Source organism: Phocoena sinus, chromosome 3, assembly GCF_008692025.1.
Source record: "Phocoena sinus isolate mPhoSin1 chromosome 3, mPhoSin1.pri, whole genome shotgun sequence".
Classification (NCBI taxonomy): Eukaryota; Metazoa; Chordata; class Mammalia; order Artiodactyla; family Phocoenidae; genus Phocoena; species Phocoena sinus.
The window spans coordinates 116,827,885-116,847,192 of record NC_045765.1 but is presented as its reverse complement, the minus strand read 5'-3'; the positions used below and the strand labels follow the sequence as shown (position 1 = coordinate 116,847,192).

Below are 19,308 nucleotides of genomic sequence, written 5' to 3'. Positions count from 1 at the left end.
CCTGATATCTGTTCAGCATATTATTAAGAAAAATCTGTATCTGGAATAATGCATCTGCATTCTTTTCATTTCCCACGAGCACCACAAAGCCAGTACTTTTTCATCAGTGGCTCCTGCAGAGTAAGGTCCAAAGCCTGAACAATGGTAAGCTTAGGTTTTGCATTTTTGATGTATTCTTTACAGTGAAGGTGGTGAATACTGGTAAATATGTCTTCCTGAATTCACATCAAAGAAGAGACAGGTTCCATCTTCCCGGGCGGGGTACCTTCTGCCCCAGGTCCGCTGTGCTAACACAGCTCCTGAGAACCTGGCTTCAACGCAGACAGGACACAAGGCAGAGACCTGACTTGTGCACCTCGGACAAGGTAAAATATCCCGACTCTGAAAACGGAAAGACATCCCATTCTCCTGCACCAGCGGGGTGAGGGTTTGCAGCGGGCGGTGGGTGTGGTGTGGGGTGTAGGTTGGGAGTGTTTTCCCCCCTTAGAGTCCTCCTGCCACTTGACTCGCGGCCCTGCCCTGACCATTGTCCGCACATCTCGTCCCTCCAGCTTCCGGGCCGCGGGCGAGATGATTTGCTGCAGATGACATCAGCTCTGGGCCAACGGCTGGAAGAGCGGAGGCAGCCACCCCGTGAGGATGTGCCGGGTGGTCCTTGCCTCCTCCTCTTCCTCCTCCTCCCCGGTTCCCTGCCTAGTCTCCATATAAGAGGCGCCGCCTCCCCGCCCTCTCTCACTCCCCACTCCTCTCCGCCGCGCGCTCTAGGAGAGGGCGGAGGGGGAGGTGGCGCGCAGCGCCAGGAGGAGGGGAGACGCAGGGGGCGGAGCGGAGACTGCACCTTCGGAGATAATCCTTTCTCCTGCCGCAGAGGAGAGGAGCGGCCGGAGCGCGGCACTTCGCCGAGGCATAGCAAGCCGGCAGGATGGCGACCGTGGTGGTGGAAGCCACCGAGCCTGAGCCGTCCGGCAGCATCGCCAGCCCGGCGGCGACCACCTCGCCCAGCCTGTCGCATCGCTTCCTCGACAGCAAGTTCTACCTGCTGGTGGTCGTGGGCGAGATTGTGACCGAGGAGCACCTGCGACGCGCCATCGGCAACATCGAACTCGGTAAGAGGCCCTGCGCCCCGAGCGGACGCGTCTGGGGAGACGCGCAAACGCGACCCCACCCAGGGCGCGACGGCCACCTTTCTCCTCCGGCACACCCCGCGCCCATGTCTTTCCCCGCTACTTCCCGCACTTGGTCCAGACTCTTTTTCTGGGCTCATTTCGGAGAATAATTCGAATTATCAGATTTGAGACGCAGTGGGAGAGCCTCTCCTAATCTTGACGGATCCGTTACCAGGCTGGGTCGGCAGATCCCAGCTGGCTACCGCCTCTCCCGCTAAATGAGATGCAGGTGTCAAAGGGGCAGAGGCCACAATAAAGCCGCAACCGCAGGAAACCAAAGGGGGGGGGGCGCTGATGCGGCCACTCCTTTCAGCCCCCCCCTCACCCCCGCAAAATGCTGGGATTGCCCCTCGACGGCAGACCCCAGGCTGAAGTACCATGTGCCAGGGCTCTCGTGGGAATCATTCCCACCACAAACACCTCAGCCCCCGAGAAGTGCCTTTGCTGGCTTAAAACCTCCCCATCTTTTCTTTCCTTGGAATGACTACGCTAGTCCTAGGGCCACGCCCGCTCCCCCCCACCCCCAGGGATGCGGAGATGGAGAACCGCCTGCGCCTCCTTCCCAGGAGGCGCCTGCCTCGCTACCGCCCCTGGGGCCTTGGTTGCAGCTTTTAGCAAGGACAATGGGACCCCCAAGTTGTGGGGTGGGGCTCCTTTTAAAAGTCTCGGCCTCGGGAGTGATGGCTTAGGGAGGGGGACGGCGGGAGGCCCGCGGGTAGGGCCGGCGCCTCGTCCGGTGCGCGCACTACTGGCGCGCCCTGCAGAGGCCGAATAGCGGTTTGCCTGGAACCCTGGGCGGGGCCGTGCGGGTCCGGCGGGCGCAGCCTCGGGCGAGCGGACCGACCCGCCCCGCAGCCCCACCCGGGCTGCCGCAGTGCCCCCGCCCGCCGCACCTGCCCCCCGCACTGCGGCGCCCCCAGTGGGCGCGGCTGGCCGGGAGTGCGCTCCGCCAGGGCTTGGGGGTGCTACCTGCCCCCACCTCTCCCCTGCCCGGCTTTGTTGCGCTCGAAGTCCCCGGGTAGGCAGTCTGTCCTCTGCCTTTCCCTTTACCCTCGGCGTCCCAGACCTCCCCTCGCCCTGACAGAGGTCGCTACTCCCTCCCCAGGCCCAGCCAGCGCTCTATTCTCTCGGGGTGGTGCTGAAGCGGTTCTGCCCGGAGGCACCGGCTGGTGGGCGTGGTGCAGTCCGCACTGCGGTCTCTACGGCAGCCCGAGGCGGACAAAGGGCGTTCACGCAGCCCTCGTTCCCCGCACCCGCCCCCACCCCATAAATTTAAGAAGAGAGAAAAACCTTGTTTTAGATTTAAAAAATAAATAAATAAACGCTAGTAGTCTGCCTCTGCATTTGGAAACGGTCGCCTGTCCCCAGAACAAAAGGCTGCAGGGTGGGGGCTGGAGTTGCAGACCTGGTTCTTTTGTTTAACTTTAAAAGCACTGATGTTCCCTTTCAGATTAAAAAAGAAAGAAAGAAAGAAAGAAAAAAGAAAAAGTGAGCAACAAGCAGTCTTGTTATTTTCTTCGGAAAACAATATTTAAGAATAGGATATGTCAATAGTGAAATGCCTCATTTGAGCATCTCAAAAACGCTTCATTTTCAAACTACAGCCCTTTAATCTGATCTGTACTAATTTAGTTTATTTGCACATTTTCTCCTTGGAAGATTTCACACGTACTGATTTTGGGTGTGGCTACTGTATGAATCAATGACTTTGTATTTTTTAAAAAAATATTATTTGTCAGCACCTTTGCTGGGAAGCAATAATACATCAGGAAGTGTTTTTCTATCTATAAAAGGTTCATAACCACCCGATGCAGTGCGAGGAGAGGGACCACCATCCCCAATTTGGAGATGGGGGGCCCAGAGAGGCAGGAAGGATAAAGGGACCAGCTCAAGGTGACACCATTCATAAGTGACAGAGGTGCCAGCACTGCAGCATCACTGGTTTTCTGGCCCTGTCATGATGTTAGTGCAGGACAAGCTAACTTCAGGGAGATCAAACAGCAATTTTCAGAGCTTGCCTTTATACAAAGGCAATAGTCATCCACTTGTGGGCAGCGCCCCATGCAGGGAGGTGGTTCAGCAATCACCTTCCATGTAGTTATACTCCTGCTTTGTTACTCTGCTGATATCCTTTTAGTGCCCTGTTTCTCAGGCTGCTTCTGCTTGAGGATAAACTAGAGGCATTCAGGTATCGTTGTGAAGTGCTCTCTACTGTGTTTTACACTGCTAGCACTTAGTGATAATATTCAGATTTGTCTTCCTGTCTTTTAAAAAACATTTTTTTATTGATGTATTATATAAAGAGGAAAAGGCACAAATCATAAGTGAGGAGCTTGGTGAATTTTCACAAAACGACATACCTGTATGATCCTGATCAAGAAGCAGACATTACTGGAATCCCAGAAGCCCCCTCAGGTTTCCTTTTCAGTCAGCATGCCTTTCTGATTTTTTTTTTTTTTTTTTTCCTTTTTTGCGGTACGCGGGCCTCTCACTGTTGTGGCCTCTCCCGTTGCGGAGCACAGGCTCCAGACGCGCAGGCTCAGCGGCCATGGCTCACAGGCCCGGCCACTCCATGGCATGTGGGATCTTCCCGAACCGGGGCACGAACCCGTGTCTCCTGCATCGGCAGGCGGACTCGCAACCACTGCGCCACCAGGGAAGTCCGTCTTCCTGATTTTGAATTCCCTGATTCAGTCAGGATTTTGCAGGTACCTCTGAAATGGCAGTACTGATCCCATTAAGAATCAACCAAGTGAGTGAGCAGAGCCATTTCCTAACGCACAGTAACAGATGCTGCTTTTCCTCTGGAGATCACTCTCTTGGGTCCTGGGGTCTCGGATGCAGATCAAGCTGCAGGGCCTTCCAGTGCTAAGTGAAAATACTGCTCCCGTAGCTTTTCCGACAGTCTAAGATGACCTAGCAACAGGGCAGGCTGGCTGTTTCCCTGTGCCGGATTCGCTGCCGCCTCAGCTTTCAGGTCCCAGCTGGACCTCCTCCAGAGGTCACTCTGATACCACGGCTGTAGTTGCTGGTGCCCATGGACCCCGTTGTGTGAAGCAAGATGGAGATGCTCCAGGGTGTTCGGCTCTGATTGTGCGCTGCAGGCTGGGAAAGCCGTTCATCATCTGTTCCTCTTGCTTCCCATTTCCCCTCTTTGCCTTAACAAAGGCTCTGTGGGTTTGGAGACCCTGGTGACTTGGATTTTTGCCATTTGATGACTTAGGCCTCTTTGGGAAGTCCAGCAAATAGGTCTATAGGAAGATGGTGGTAATGCAGTAAATCAACAGGCCTGAAACACCCCAGCATGGATGCTTAGTAAATGCTTCATGAAACCAGGTGTTACTGAACCAAACTCAGGTCTGCTCACCCTTGCACAGTAAAGCCAATCTACTGACACCAGGTTGTGGCGAAGGAAAGTGCAGCTTTATTGTGAGGTGCCAATACAAGGAGAATGGGTAGTTTGTGCTCAAAACCCTGAACTCCGCGAAGGGTTTCAGTGAAGCATTTTTAAAGGCAAGGTGAGGGAGGGCGTCCCAGGGTTTGTGATTAGCTCGTGCACAATTCTCTGGTTGATTGATGATGAGGTAACAAGGCGGTAATGGGCAGTATGTGCTCATGGTCATCAAGTAGTTAATTCCTTCCATTTGGTGGTAGTTTTAGCATCTGAAAAACAAGTCAGGAAGTAATGCATCAGATACTAATATCTAGGTACTTCAGAGAGGAGCTAAAGCAGAGGATATAGGGGAGGGGTCTGTCCCAGGAAGGCCCCATAGGGTCCTGCTTGGTTACACAAGGAAGAGAGACCATCATTCATTTCTTCAGCTGTATTCAAAATGCATAATGGAGGGTCTGGTCATTTCTTCTCAAATTTGAAACAATAGACTTTCCTCAGACTGGTCTAGCTTTAGTTAGTTAGTTATGCAGGACTCAGTGCCAAACCATTGTTGCTCCACCAACTGCTCTTCGGCACCTCTGTTGCCCCCTTCCTAATTAGTCCCCAAGAAGGACTTAACAGTCATCCCTATTTTTAGCAGAGCCTCCACTCCTCCTGTTTATTTTAGGACATGGACTACATATATCCATGCTTTGCAAAACTAATTCTATAGCCTTGTGAAGTTTTCTTTGCTTTATTTTTTTAAAAGAAACTAAAACATATAAAGAATACTAAGTGTCCGTTTAATGTTTTCAATTACTGTTGAAGAGTTTAACTTTCCTCTAGTTAATATTGGGAATCAGTGGGATTTGTTCATAATAAGATAGATGTGTGTAACATCTAATGTCCTGGATTTTTAGATGTAAGTTTCGCTAACTACAGTGTTTCTGATGTCATTTATTGAATGTTTTTAGTCTAAGATGGTTAAGAGAATTAAGAACCCAGGAAAGATTTGGGGTTTCATTTCCATTTTGTTTCAACAGAAAAACAACAACATGGTGGGAATTAAAAGAAATGTTGGGGACTGTTAACTTGATTATATTCATCTTCATACGTTTCAAAGTCAAAAGGCAGATGCCTTTCTGCTTGCACTGCTTAATTGGTATTACCTACTAAGGGTTCTTTGATCCATGCTGAAATATAAGCCAGACACTAAACTTAAGGTCATTAAATTGATGAGTCATTATTAACCTTCTCTAAAGGCTTACTTTTTAAATAAGTTCTAACTTTTAGGCCAATAAATAAATTATTATAAATCACTTCTTTTGCTTGCTTCTAATGTGAAGTGCTAGCCAAGACCTAAATTATTTATCATCAATGCTTTGAAATGATGAACTCTGTAAGATACTGTCTGCATTACACATAACATATAAATTATGAACGTCAAATTGTTGGCTTAAAACAAAAGGAAAAACGCAAATTGAAGGTTAGGTCAAGGGAAAAAATAGGAAAACTTTTCTCTAGGAAAGAAAACCTTATGGAATTTAGCATTTCCTTTGTTTTAATTGTTTCTTTATGATTCAAATCTGACTTCAGATCACGTTTTAGCATAGTTTTGAAAATAGAATCTTATGGTTATAGTTTAGTAATAATTTAGGAACTTGGGCAAAAAATATTCAAAGTCTGTTTCTGAGAGGGAGCAACTGAAGCTCATGGAAGAAAACCAACTTGCTCAAATAGCAGTCAGATAGAATCCGTGTACATTTCAGCACACAATGCATGGTCATTTCTTTCTGCTTTCTTCAATCTATTGTTTATTTCAGGATATAGATTTTCGCCTTTAAATGAGAGGCCTTTTTAAAAAATTGTTGGTTTTATTAAATAATCCTGCAAAATGCTTGCATGATCAGTAAACTTGGCAAGATCTAACCTATGTAAAATAAGGCAACCTGGTTCTTCCTTATTGTTCACCCTGACTTGTCCTGTGATACCCACCCCCCAACAACACACACACACGCGCACACACACACACACACACACACCCTTTTCTTTTCTCCTTTTTTCATCTGTCAACTTTATGTGCACTTTAGCCTCCCCTTTGTGCACTGCCACTCCTGGAATCAGAGAACTGAGATGGAAATCCATGATCCTTTGTTCCCGCCTGGTCATCAGGCTATACACAGACAGTGATGGTACTTGCTTCCAGGGCTGGAAGACAGTGCCAGGTTAGGTAGGGGTGTTCTCAGGATGCCTAGCCATAGGCCAGCTGCCCATGGGTCACAGATATTCTCTGGGCCCAGTTTAAAAAGTGGAGGTTGATCTCCTCCAACTGGTGGGGTTGTTTTGTCCCCACCTGGGTAAGCCTGTAAGGGCACAGTCATGATAGAGTTTGCTGGAGAAGCAGAGGCCCAGGGAGGAGCTTGACCTGGCGTGGACTGGGGGATAGTCAGAAAAAGAGCCAGGAAATTCCATGGCTTTTGTACTCCCACTGGAAACCAGGATGACCTGCTTCTGAAAGCCTCTTCAGACCTTCTTTACCAGCACCCCACTATCCCCTCCAGCCATGAACTCAGGGAGGGGACTATGTGAGAAGAGCCAAAGAAGACATTTTTTTGTCCCGTGAGCTTTAGAGGGGCCACCGCTGGCTTCCTCTTAGGCACAAAGGAGCGATATATAAACTGACTAAATGCAATATGAATCTTCATTGAGAAGTAGTATTTCCCTTTACTAACGTTATCCAGTAGAAGGTACAAGGTAATTACACAGTATTTTCTTTCTAAAATTGGTATAGAAAGTGGCTTGGTTCCAAAATTTTCCTTTCCAACTAAAATTACTAGTAAATCCATTGTAACCTTTATTTTATAAGTGGTAGTAGTGATGATGCATCATTAAGATGTAATTTGGCTGGAAATTGCTCCCTTGAAAAGAGAATCCTGAATTTTTAATTTCACTGGGAGTATAAGTTACATTATCAGCTGTTTGCTAATGTAACTTAAAAATTACTAAATGGTTTTTCTACTGTTTCATACTTTTTCCATTGCTAAATTACAAATCATAGAACCAGGAGTTTATGAAATAAAAAGCAAATGTTTAACTGCATGTGTCATGACATTGAAGTTAATTGAAGCCAAGGGAAAAATGGCAAACAACAATCTAAGAACAAGTCTATGGATAACTCTAGATGAAGCCATTCAAATGATGTAGCAATTTAGACATTTCTTAGAACAAAGGCAGAAAAATTATACGAATTTAATTTTAATACATATGTTCATTATTAACTTTATTGACCCTACTTGACAAGCCTGAAGACAAAGTGGAGCTCAGACCTGGAGCACAGATAATCCAGTCACGAATTTCCAATTAAGCAGCTCAGACAGGAGCTCGATGATTTTCCATGCTAGCCGAATACGTAGTATATATACGTGGAAGTAAAATATTCTAATGAATTCAGGCCTCTCGACTTGTCAAGCTTTCTGTGAAACAAACAAACAAAAACCCATTTATCATTTCTGCACGGAAAAAGATCTGCAAAATCACAACATGCCTTTCTTGTTAAAATTTAAATACTCCATTAGCACAAAGGCGAACTGAGGCTGTTAATGTTTCCAGGGAGACCCATAAACTTCTCCCTTGTAATTTAGCCTGTCTTTAGGAATGTTAACTCGTGCACACCTGAATTCTTCCCAGAGATTGTATGAGAAATTGCTGCCTCTGTGTAGTAGATGTATACATCTATTTGAAAATATTTCTCACATTCGTAAAGGTGTTTGGTGTGTCATCTGAAGATATTTTAGATGAGTGGTCAACTCAGTTTCCAGAATCTGTGTGTGTGTGTGTGTGTGTGTGTGTGTGTGTGTATCTACCTTCATTCTTTGCAAGACAGGAAAACTGAACAAGATTTAAATGGGGGTAAGTGCACGTATGCCTTAAGGATTTGAGAGGTGTATTTAAATAACACACTGCCATTTATGCTTCCAAGTCTGTATGCATGACTGAAAATGATTAAATGACCAAGTGTTTATTTAGAGATAGTTCACCTGTGTGGTACCCCTAGACGTTCAAGTCCCTGCCTTTAGTAGATAGGCAAGAATGATAGTTGTTCCAGAGGTTTGTTTCCGGCAATTGAGGATGCTCCATGCAGGGGTACAATCTAGGATACTACCTACATAATGGCTCTACCGTGAGCCGTCTATTTGGGAAGATATAAAAATACATGAAAAACAAACACACACTCCCAGTTCTGTGGTTCCCCACTTTTGCCTGGCCTGCTTCCCAGGACTCCCACCTCTGCTGTACCCTTTAGCCATCTCTCTTGGAAGGTCAGGAGAGAGGAAGTGGGAAGAGATGAGGGAGGTAGGGCGTCAGCACTCCTTACCCTCGTATTCCCCTCACCCCAGCTTCCAGTCTTGTGAACGGAAGCCTCAACTTTTGTGGGAATAGACAGTTCATGGCCCTCAACTCTGTAGAAGTTTTATACAGTATAAAAAGTTGCCACATTTCTTTGCCTCTGGATAAGAAAATTCAGGACAACTAACAATTGTGAATGAAAGAGCTGTCTGCCAAGCTAGTCAGGTAAATGCCTGGGAGGACAGAGAGGCCGGGCGTCTTTTAAGATTGAGATCCAGCTTTCTTAGCAAAGATCACACAAATTTTGGTTGATATCTAGGGGTTGAGAAATCAAGGTCAAAAATGGGAGGGGTAAAGAAAAGTGACCAGATACACAAAATGCATATGCACACTACAAAAAGCTTTAAAAACAGAGCCCTGGACTTGAATGCCAGCCTCCATATCTCTGCTTCCCCACCCTCATTCTACATTTTCTAGCCACGTACAAACGGACCATGGGAAAGCTAGCGATTGTCTGGTAGCCCCCTAACTGCTACAGGCTCACCATCTTCCTGTCCTTTCTACTCCCACCCTGGAGTAAAGCCTGTCATTTTCCTAATAACTGTTTTCCTTTACTCTTCCAGAAGAGCTGCATTTACATTTTATGAGGGGCAGGAGTTCAGTCCACACTGCTAGTTATCCTTCCCCTGTGGCCTGGTGGAGAGACTTCCCCGGCCCTCCCATTTTGTGGGCATCCACTGCTGGTCACCACGCTCTTCAGGAAAGGAGTTTCCACATCCTTCCTTAAAGCTTGAGAAGTGCTACCGTGATGTTTTCCAAACCACTTCGAAATGAGTAACTGGAGATCTGTCATCTGTCTTCCTTTCCTTCCTTAGGAATCCGATCATGGGACACAAACCTGATTGAATGCAACCTGGATCAAGAACTGAAACTTTTTGTATCCCGACACTCTGCAAGATTCTCTCCTGAAGTTCCAGGTGAGGCTTAGTTAAGTATTAGTCAACGTAGAATTTGAAAGGATGAGAAACAGGCCGTTGGCTGGAAAGCTTTGCCTGGGGCATGGAAAAGATTTCCTCTTATTGCTAAAGGATTCTTTGTGTTTGTTATTATCATCTAGGTTAGCAAGAAGCCATATTTTAGGAAGGTCAGCTAACTCTTAAGTTGTCACTGTGTGGCTTTCCATTTTGTGGAGTCTTAAAAGTTTTTAAGTTCTAGGGTAAATTAAAAAATTTTTTTCGTATTTATCTCATTGTACTCTGAGCTTAAGGGTTTGTAAACTATTTAAATGTTAATTTTACTCACATGAAGTTATGAATACAAATTGGATGCTCCCAGAATTTCATAACTGCCCTTCCCTCTCAAGAAAATGAAATATCTGCTTTACTGCATTTTCTATCTGAATGAAATATACATTATCATTTTCGTCATTGCATTATCACCTACTTTTCTTAGTGTGGGTAAAAGAGTCTGAAATTCCAAACTACTGTTAAAATAGCCTTTCTTTCAGAGATGAAAAAGAATACTGCAGAATAATTAAAGGTAAGGACACAAACATTTGTCATTTATGAAGATGCTGCCGCTAAGTAGCCGCTTCACTGGGGATGTAGTCTACCTGTGCCTCTAGGCCTGGGGATGTAGGCAGACTCACCCACCTTGTCTTCCTCATGTGAGCTGTGACCCATACTTCTCCCACTTAGTCACATTTGAGGATTATGAACAGAGTTACTTGCCCATAAAGACTCTAAACCTGGGGTGTGTTTTTCAATAGCTCTGCCATTGATCTATCACATACGGTTTTGCATTTTATTTCTTAAATACCACCTAAATTTTATGTAAAAGAGAGAACACCCTTTTCTGTGTACATGATTTTGTTGTATGATTGCAAATTTTGTTGGCGTTGATAAAAAACCAGCAAGGAGGTTCAGCCTTTTTTTTTAATCTTTTTTTTTTTTGCGGTACGCGGGCCTCTCACTGTTGTGGCCTCTCCCGTCGTGGAGCACAGGCTCCGGACGTGCAGGCTCAGCGGCCATGGCTCACAGGCCCAGCCGCTCCGCGGCATGTGGGAGCTTCCCGGACCGGGGCACGAACCCGCGTCCCCTGCATCGCAGGCGGACTCTCAACCACTGCGCCACCAGGGAAGCCCGGTTCAGCCTTTCTGACTGATTACATCGTTGTACATACTTGTACATACTGAGATTGGAAATCACGTACAGACTGTCAGTGCCTTCATGCATCTCACTTGGCTGCAGCAGTATGCCCATGAGACTGGGATAGTGCTTCTCTTTGAGTTTGCTATTAGAATAAAATCCCTTACTTTTCAGTTATCAAATGAATTGTAGCTTTCAAGCATGGAGTTGAGTAAATGTGTTAAGAAAAACTTAGCAAGAACTGGTTCATTAAAAGTTAAACTTGCTGTAAAGCCATGTGAAAATCAGCTCTGTAACTTTGCGTCGAGCAAAAAGAATGATCCAGAGACTATCAGACAGCGCGTGATTTGCTGAAGTAAAGGTACAGTATATGGTTGTTTCTCTCGTTGTTATGTTGCATTTTTATGTCTTGCACATTTCTGTGACTTTTGAATTCATCTCACGAGAAGAAAAATAAGGGAAGTACCCTTTTCCAACAAGTATGTTTCAAAATGTAAAATTCAAGCTTTTATCCTTTCTCTGTAGGTTGTTCTGGCTTTCTTGCTATGACTTTTTTTTTGGTAAATGAATCCTGTGATTTGCATTGTGTTCCTTCATACTTGTATTTGACTTTATAGAATGGCAGTATATTGTGAAATGAAAGGCTGCAAGAATTGCTAAAGAATTAACCATTTTTGAACCAGGGACCTAGTATGACTCTTGTGGACTAAGGAAGGTCAGGTCCCCCCCACAAACCACTACCGTGGGCTCATGTAGCCCATTCTCCCTTCTTTTCCTGCTGTCACCCACAGTAAAGGTTGGTTACCGACCTAGTTGTAGCAGTGCTGTGCTAGGCTCTGTGTCTAGAGATTGGCGCCTGGACACACAGCACCCTCCCATTCTTGCCAGGTCCAGGAAGAGGTTATGAGCTTCCTTCCCCAGCCTAAGAGTGCAGCCGTGCAGGGCTGGGCCTGTGCTCTGAGAACCGAGCATCCAGAATATAGCCATGGGGGTGAGGCCCTGTGTGGGAAGCATTCAGAGCGGGGTGAAGGTTTCTAACCAAGGCTACAGCAGAGGATAAAAGCACACATCAGCTTCAGTTCAGGTAGGTAAGTGTGTTTTAGAGAGAAGAGATGTTACGTTAGAGGATGAGGATGCCAGATTGGGGTAAGCAGAGATCGTAGGGTGATCGCTGGATTGGACCCAAAGAAGCCTTTAGCTTTTCCTGGACGAACTGAAGGGTTTTATGGGAAAATGTGAGATCTGTTTTTTAAGTGGCTCCAAATCTAGTGTGTCTTCCCCACGCACTGATAGTCTGTAGAAGCTAATGCATGCACCTGAGGCCCCTAAAATGGAGTCAGCTGAACCTCTGCATTTAGAGTTCCAAGGGTCCGAGTTAACTTAGAGGCAAGGAATGAGATGAAGGTTGAATCCTCTAGAAAAATAAAGCTGTTCCTTCAGCCAATTAAAAAAATACCTAAATAGCACCTACAGTGTGCCAGGCCCTGTGGGGTGTGGAGAAGGTGAACACACAGTGATGAACAAAAAAAACACAGTCACTGCTTTGCTTACTCTTGTCTTCTTGTGAGAAGAGTAGGCATTTAACAGTCATATACAGACTAGCATCAACTCTAGCACCCTGCATCAAATCCAGACAGTTTTTTTTTTTGCTTAGGCTGGCAGGGTTTTAATAAAATATTCATTGCCCTCCCTGATGGCACAAGTATAGGGGCACTCAGAATCTGTAGAGATTTGGTCCAGGACTCCTGTGGGTACCAAATCTGATGAATTCTCAAGTCCCTTATATGAAATGGCATGATGTTTACGTATAACCTACGCACATCCTCTCATATACTTTAAATCATCTCTAGATTACTTATAATACAATGTATAATACCTAAAAGCCATGTAGATAGTTGCCAGCCTGTGGCAAATTCAAGTTTTGCTTCTTGGAACTTTCTGGAATTAAAAGTATTTTCAACCCTTGGTTGGTTGAACCTGTAGATGTGGGACCCGCAGATATGGAGGGCAAACTGTAGGTGAGGAGCTAGGGTTGCCCATATATCTGTTTTGCGTTCATGCTACCATACCCCTGTTGCTATATTTAAGAATTGGAAAGTCCTTATAAAAGACTGGTGATAGCCTCAAATGCAGCTAATAGCTCATGTGAACAGCGCAACCAGATTTGTCAGATTTGTTCCCTTGTACTAGTTTACGTCTTGTACTAGTTTTTAAACATGGTTTTGAGATTCAGTTGGCCTATTTCTTCAGGATTGCAGGTCTGATTGAATGGCTTAGTCATATCTTGAACAAATATCCTTTGAGCAGGAAGCTGGACTATGTTGCTTTCTCTGCAGAGGTGGAGGTCATCTTCTATGAATAATGAGGTGATGGGTCCCCCAGTTCCCCAGAATGTGAGCTCTGGGATCACCAAGTGCCGTCCAAGTCCGGCATGCTCGAATTCTTGGAATAGTCAGTCATCTAGGGTCATCTTACTCGCTCAAACCTGTTGCAGCGTTGACTTCCTCAATATCCTTCAGCAGATGTCTCTGTTCCCAGGGCAGGTCTCTACTGATTAGCCCTGGTGTAACACCACTCCTGGCCACATCTAAGCAGGGTTCAAGTGAGACCAGTTATCTTGAGAGAAAAGGTTATGTATTCTTTCATGAACACCCCCCAGTCTTTTCCCTCAAGTCAAAGTTCAACAGTTGAGTCTTTTCAAAATAGAGGCATAGTCATATATTTCCTTATATGTACAAATTCAAATCCTATTGTAAATTTTTGTTTATATATTACAGTATGTTTTTTGTACCTTAATTGTGTTGGATGAGAATCATTTTGATAAATCTTACCATGAGAGTAGAGCTAGGTTTACCGTGCTGAATGGAATTTATTTCACTCTCCATTCCTGTTTGCTTCTTTCCCTAACTTAACTTTAGATCTGTCTGCCCCTAACAATAGAGAGGACTATATCCTAGGGTTATAGAAAGTGTCCCATGATTGCCCGTGTTAGACAAACATCATTTCAAAACAACAAACAAATACGGAGCATTCCTAGGACAAGGGACACCAGAATGAAAATTAATTTCAGTCCTTTTTCCATCATTTTGCTACTTCTGCCTAGAAAAAGAATTCACCATTTTTGTTAACCCAAATCCTCACCAACAACACTGCACGATGCAGATTCCGGATCCTGGCTCTAAAAGTTATTTGCTGTGGGATCTCTGACAAGTTACCTAAGCATTCTAAGCCTCAGTTTTGTTGTTTGTAAAACAGAGATGATCCCTACTTCCTCACAGAGTTTTCATGAGGATCAAGTGAATTAATTTGTATAAAGATCTTGAAACAGTGCTTATCACATGGGAAAACAATAAACATAAGCTGGTATTAAAATTGTGGCCCTTGTTGAAAATCTATCAGATTTGTATATTTGGTGATTATTATTATCTAGGGGAAAGAGTGGCTTTAGATACTGGCTGGCTTCCTTTTTGTAATTAAAAAATTTGTATGAAAGGTGTTTCTCGGAGAAGCAGTTGCCATTGACATTATCAGAAGGCACATAGTTGCTGGTTATGTGCAGGAGACAGCACCATTCTTTGGCTGAGTTTAGGAAGGTCCTTTGGGTGTGAGAGCGAAACGGAGGTGATGCATTAAGGTGCTGCCGTAGCAGGACCGTAGGGCAGGGTTGCAGACCCTGTGCAAAGTGGTCCTGTTGCTGCCCCTCTGAGGATGCTGAGGTGGGTGAGGTTGCTAGCCTGCTCTCTCGCTGTGATGATCTGTCCACGGGCGACGTCTTCTGATCCCTCCTACCCCTCGGTTCTTTCTTCTTTTCTCTCCAACCAACAAGTGACTATAGACTTTTCCAGTTTTAAGAAACTGAGATTTCTTATGGCTTATTTTCTTAGTCAGCTGAATAAATAGTAGTAAGACTTTGGTACATTTACATTTTGTCACTCGTTTTATAACTCCTAGATCGCATTCACAAAAACGCTTCATGTGGTGTGATTGACTTTGTAATGCGTATATGGGTGGTTCTGTTTCAGAATCCATGCCTTTTCTCTGCAAGGTAAATAAACCACAGATTTGTGCTGAGTGACTGCTCAAAATATCTTGCCTCAAGATTGGTTTTTGACGGAGAATTAAAATCAAGCCCTTTGAATTTAAGTCATGAGAATCCCTTTCACGTTGAAGAGTCAAGGATTTACAACATTTGCTGGTAGAATGATAAGAAAATACTAAAATGCTCTTAGAAAAGGTCTAAGAATGTTTGTACTCATCTTCTTTCTCTGTCTAGACTTGTATGTTTAGTCTGTCGTTGTACAGAATTATAGCCTAATTGTATGTGCCTAGAATACATCAACCCCTCTATAACAGCCAGTAATGAATGTGTTTTCAGCCCTGCTCCCAACCTTTAAAAGATAAAGCACACAAATACACGTTCACTTGCATTCCAGAGGCTGACTCGACCCTCAGGGATCCTGTGATTTCCGAGGGAAAGCAGATGCGTTATCCTCCTGTTCTCTCTCTCACGTGCACACGCACAGGTACACGCACTTGCTCACATGCCCAGCGGGCTCATCTTTTCTCACTGCATCATCATATGAGGTTATGGCAGGAATCCTGGTCTTAGAAGAAAATGGCAAATAAAGAGCCTGAGTTTTGTTGAAGTAACCAGACCTCTGCTTAACATCCATTGAGGTCAATGCCGCCCCGCCTGGGAAGGGGACTCCCATTTTAATGCAAATCACTCGCCTTTCTCCACTCGCCCCCTGCCCTCAGCCTTCCCGGCCCCTCCAGCTTCGTGCTCCACCCAAGTGCTCCCATTCACACGCTGCCCCAAACTGCCTGCTTGCCCCCCGCCCCCCCGCCCCGTCCGCATTCCTTTGAAACAGTGAGAGGGCCAGACTTTCCAAGGAGAAGATCCAGAACTTGGTAGTGTGTGCGATACAGGCGTTAACTCCTGTGAGGTTTGCAGTTTGCTCAGCTTTGAAATGTGGCGATCCTTTATATCCATAGATCCTTACAGCGCATGTGATTTTCTTTTTCTTTTTCTGGTGCAAGTGTGGCCAGAGGAATAAAACGGTGTTTCACTGCCCTGTGCAGATGCCTTCATTCCCCAGGGTTGTTAATGATGGCTCATTCGGACCACCCTAGAAATACCTATTCATCTCACTTTTTTTTTCAGAGTCAGAAGGATGCTTTACTCTGCCGGCTGTAATGGCTCTCAAGCAGTTCCTAATGGGCACTGCGGGACCACTCAACATAGGCAAGCATAGGCAGGAAGGTAGCAGAAAATTGGCTGCCCGGGCCCAGTAGCCATTTTGGGGACTGTCAGTAACCCCGCCATTAAATCTCACTCGGTGCATCCCAGAACAGCTGCTACCGTCGCCCACCAAGGACGGCATCTTATGCTGTGTGTCAGTGGTTTTGTCTTCATTTCCAGAGACCAAAGAGAGCCCATGGTTTTTGCTAGATTTGTTGCTGGGGTGGGTGTGTATTTGTTTGTTTTTAAAGCACACCACACAGCAACCAGCAAGTACAGTCCCTTTACTTTTTACTGCCTGCTTTTTTTTGGTAGAATGTTTTGTTCAGCATCTATGAAAACATGCTGGAAATGATGGTGGAAGATGAGGAATAAAGCATAAGCTAGTAGATTTCTTTTAAAAAAGTCAAGTAATATTTCTGAGTGTTTAGGAATAAGCAAGGAATTTGTAAAGGGATCTATGGAAGAATTAGGTATCCCCACTGCTTATAAGTTAGTTGGGAAAATATGTCATTCACAGCTTTAAAAGACACTAACAAAGAGTGTTTCCTTAATTTAAAAACCATGTGTGTGAGAGAGACAGACACACGAGGAGGGGTGTGGGGGTGGATTTAGTCAAATTCCTAAAGAAGACAAGCGGTGAGAAATGGACATCATAACAAGCATTGCATTTTGATTGTTCAACCACAGATTGAGTCACAGTGACAGGTTACCCAGGTACCAGCACCCCACCCCAGCCGCAACCGAAGCCTAATTAAACGCTACCCAGGCAACCATCAAGTATCTCCAAACATCATACTCCAGGGCTTACGCCTTTTGTTTTCTCCGCCCGCGGTCTAAGGGTAATTTCTATTGCATGTGAAGTCAGATTTCTTTGGTCCTAGAGAAATGTGAGAAAGTAAGAAGTGCCCCTGGGGACGTGCATGTAAAATTGGGCCACAGGGACTGGAGAAATTAACATAAACACAAGACGAAAATAATGTTGTTTTAATAAACTTTTCTAACCCATGTCGAAGACTTGCCTACAGTCAGGACTAGAGAGGTGACTGCTTGCAGAAAATGCAATATGAGAGTCTACATATGATTTAAAAATAAAATTATCTAATTAAAAATGAGCATTAAAAGCCTGGGGAAGGTGGCGTTCTATGAGATGTAGCTCCTTTCCAGAGTTACAGCATTGCTCATTTTAAAGACGCAAACTGAATTGCCTCTAAAAATTGCCTTATGGAGTTAATTACCTGAGGATTTGAGATAAAATATGAACATCCCTAGGATTGCCTTGATTTGGAAAGCTCTCTAAACCTGCCCTTTGCTGGCCCTTTCTTTCCTGATCAAACTGATTTTCATTGGAGGCTGTGAGTAAGTGAGGCACACTGGAGCATTTTGGATGAAATTCATAGATTCCCTGTTTGCATCTCCCATGGAGAGTCTGGGGAAGGGACAGCTGCGCCCCTGAGGGAGCACCACATTTTGGTGCACCTTGTCCCTAGGATGCTGCTCCATAGAGACGTTGCTTTTTGGTTCCGGAAATGTCAGTCGGTGGAAATGTCACATTTGGGCAAGCTAACTTGATAGCCATAAAACTAAAGACGGAATAAATTCTGCATCTCAGGCTGACGACACTCTCTTGGTACAGAGCTCCTCAGCCATTTTGGGCAGTGGTTTTCTGCATTCTAAATTCCCATCTGGAAGTGTAGACCTGTGTAAAGAAAAAGACCAGTGAAATAGGCATGAAGACTGATTGATGGAACTCTTCCCCTTTAATGTTTGTGTGCCTCCAAGACAGAGAGAGAGAGAGAGAGAGAGAGAGAGAGAGAGAGAGATGGAGGGAGGGATACCATATCATATTTGGAAAGGAGATAATCTTTTCATATTATGTCTTTTGAGAAGGTGTCGTAGTATCAGCCAGTCATTAAACATTTACGTGGCAGTTCCTGGGAGCTGTTTACAATTGAGCCTGAAAATAAGATAACTAACAGAACAAGTCAGGGTATAATAATGTGTCAAATGAGAATTTTGCAGGAGAGAATCCTTCTGTAAATTTTTTTGTTCAAGCTATTTAAAAAATACAGGCATAAAAATATGCACTAAAATCTTATTATCTATACAAAATGAGGCATAAATACAACAGATCTAATGTACTGGATTCCCTCTGTGATCGAGAAATTTGGATTCATACTGAATTAATTATTCCCTAGTTTGGAGCTACATTGTAAGCCCTTAAATTTAATTATGAAAAGATTGAAAGTTTTAGGATTCCTTCCCCCCTCTCTCCTCCCCTTCCCCAAAAAAAGAGCATGTGAGAACAGAACTGCTGAACTGAATGTAGAGGCTTGATTTCAAAATTGTCTTCATCTTTGAGTGCTGGAAAATTATCCATTGGCAGACTCTGAAGACACTTGGGAGAGATTGTGGCAGTGAAAGGTTTTATGGAAATAAATCTGAAGTAATCGGTTCACTGCCCCGAGGCTAGAAGGGACACTTTGGAGAGAGCTGGGAGGGGACGTCTGTTGTGAGCTGCTTCCCAGGACTGCCCCCTTCCAGAGAGTCCTCGAAGCCTGACCTAGTCAGCAGCTCTGGGCCACACCTGGAATTACTGTTGCCCACGTAGCCCCCTGAAAAGTTGCTATGAGGCCTTTCCCCTTCTTGCAAAACAAAGAGGCTGGACTAGATTGGGGTATCCGAAGCTTTGTTCTGCCAACTCTTAGTTCTCTAAAATATTAATAGATAGTCAGTGGGGAGGAATGCCATGGTGAAATAAATCTGGGAACTATGGCATACTAGATCTTATGTTTTGAGGAGCCATAAGGTATGTAACTGCGTGTAAATAAACTTGTTTAATTTTGTATAACAGTAAATGTCCTTAACCTGTTTGACCTGTCACTTCCACCGCTGCTGTCTCCCAGGGATCTAAATTTCTCTAGAACACAATTTGGGAAAGGATGGACTAAATGATCTCTGAGTCCCTTCCAGTTTTTGTATTCCGTGATTCATGGATTTTTACTAAATTGTCTCATCTGTGAAATGTAGAAG

The 19,308-nt window shown here is 44.8% G+C and overlaps 1 protein-coding gene across 1 annotated transcript in view; it reads left to right on the top strand.

The window, feature by feature from the left end:
• The first annotated feature begins 554 nt into the window (after nucleotides 1-554).
• The window catches only part of MAP1B (microtubule associated protein 1B), a 93,910-nt gene continuing 75,156 nt past the window's right edge, over nucleotides 555-19,308 (top strand). The window contains exons 1-2 of the mRNA XM_032625151.1: nucleotides 555-1,106; nucleotides 9,762-9,863. Of these exons, the coding sequence (XP_032481042.1) occupies nucleotides 923-1,106; nucleotides 9,762-9,863 (286 nt within the window). The 5' untranslated portion in view covers nucleotides 555-922. The remainder of the gene's footprint in view (nucleotides 1,107-9,761; nucleotides 9,864-19,308) is intronic.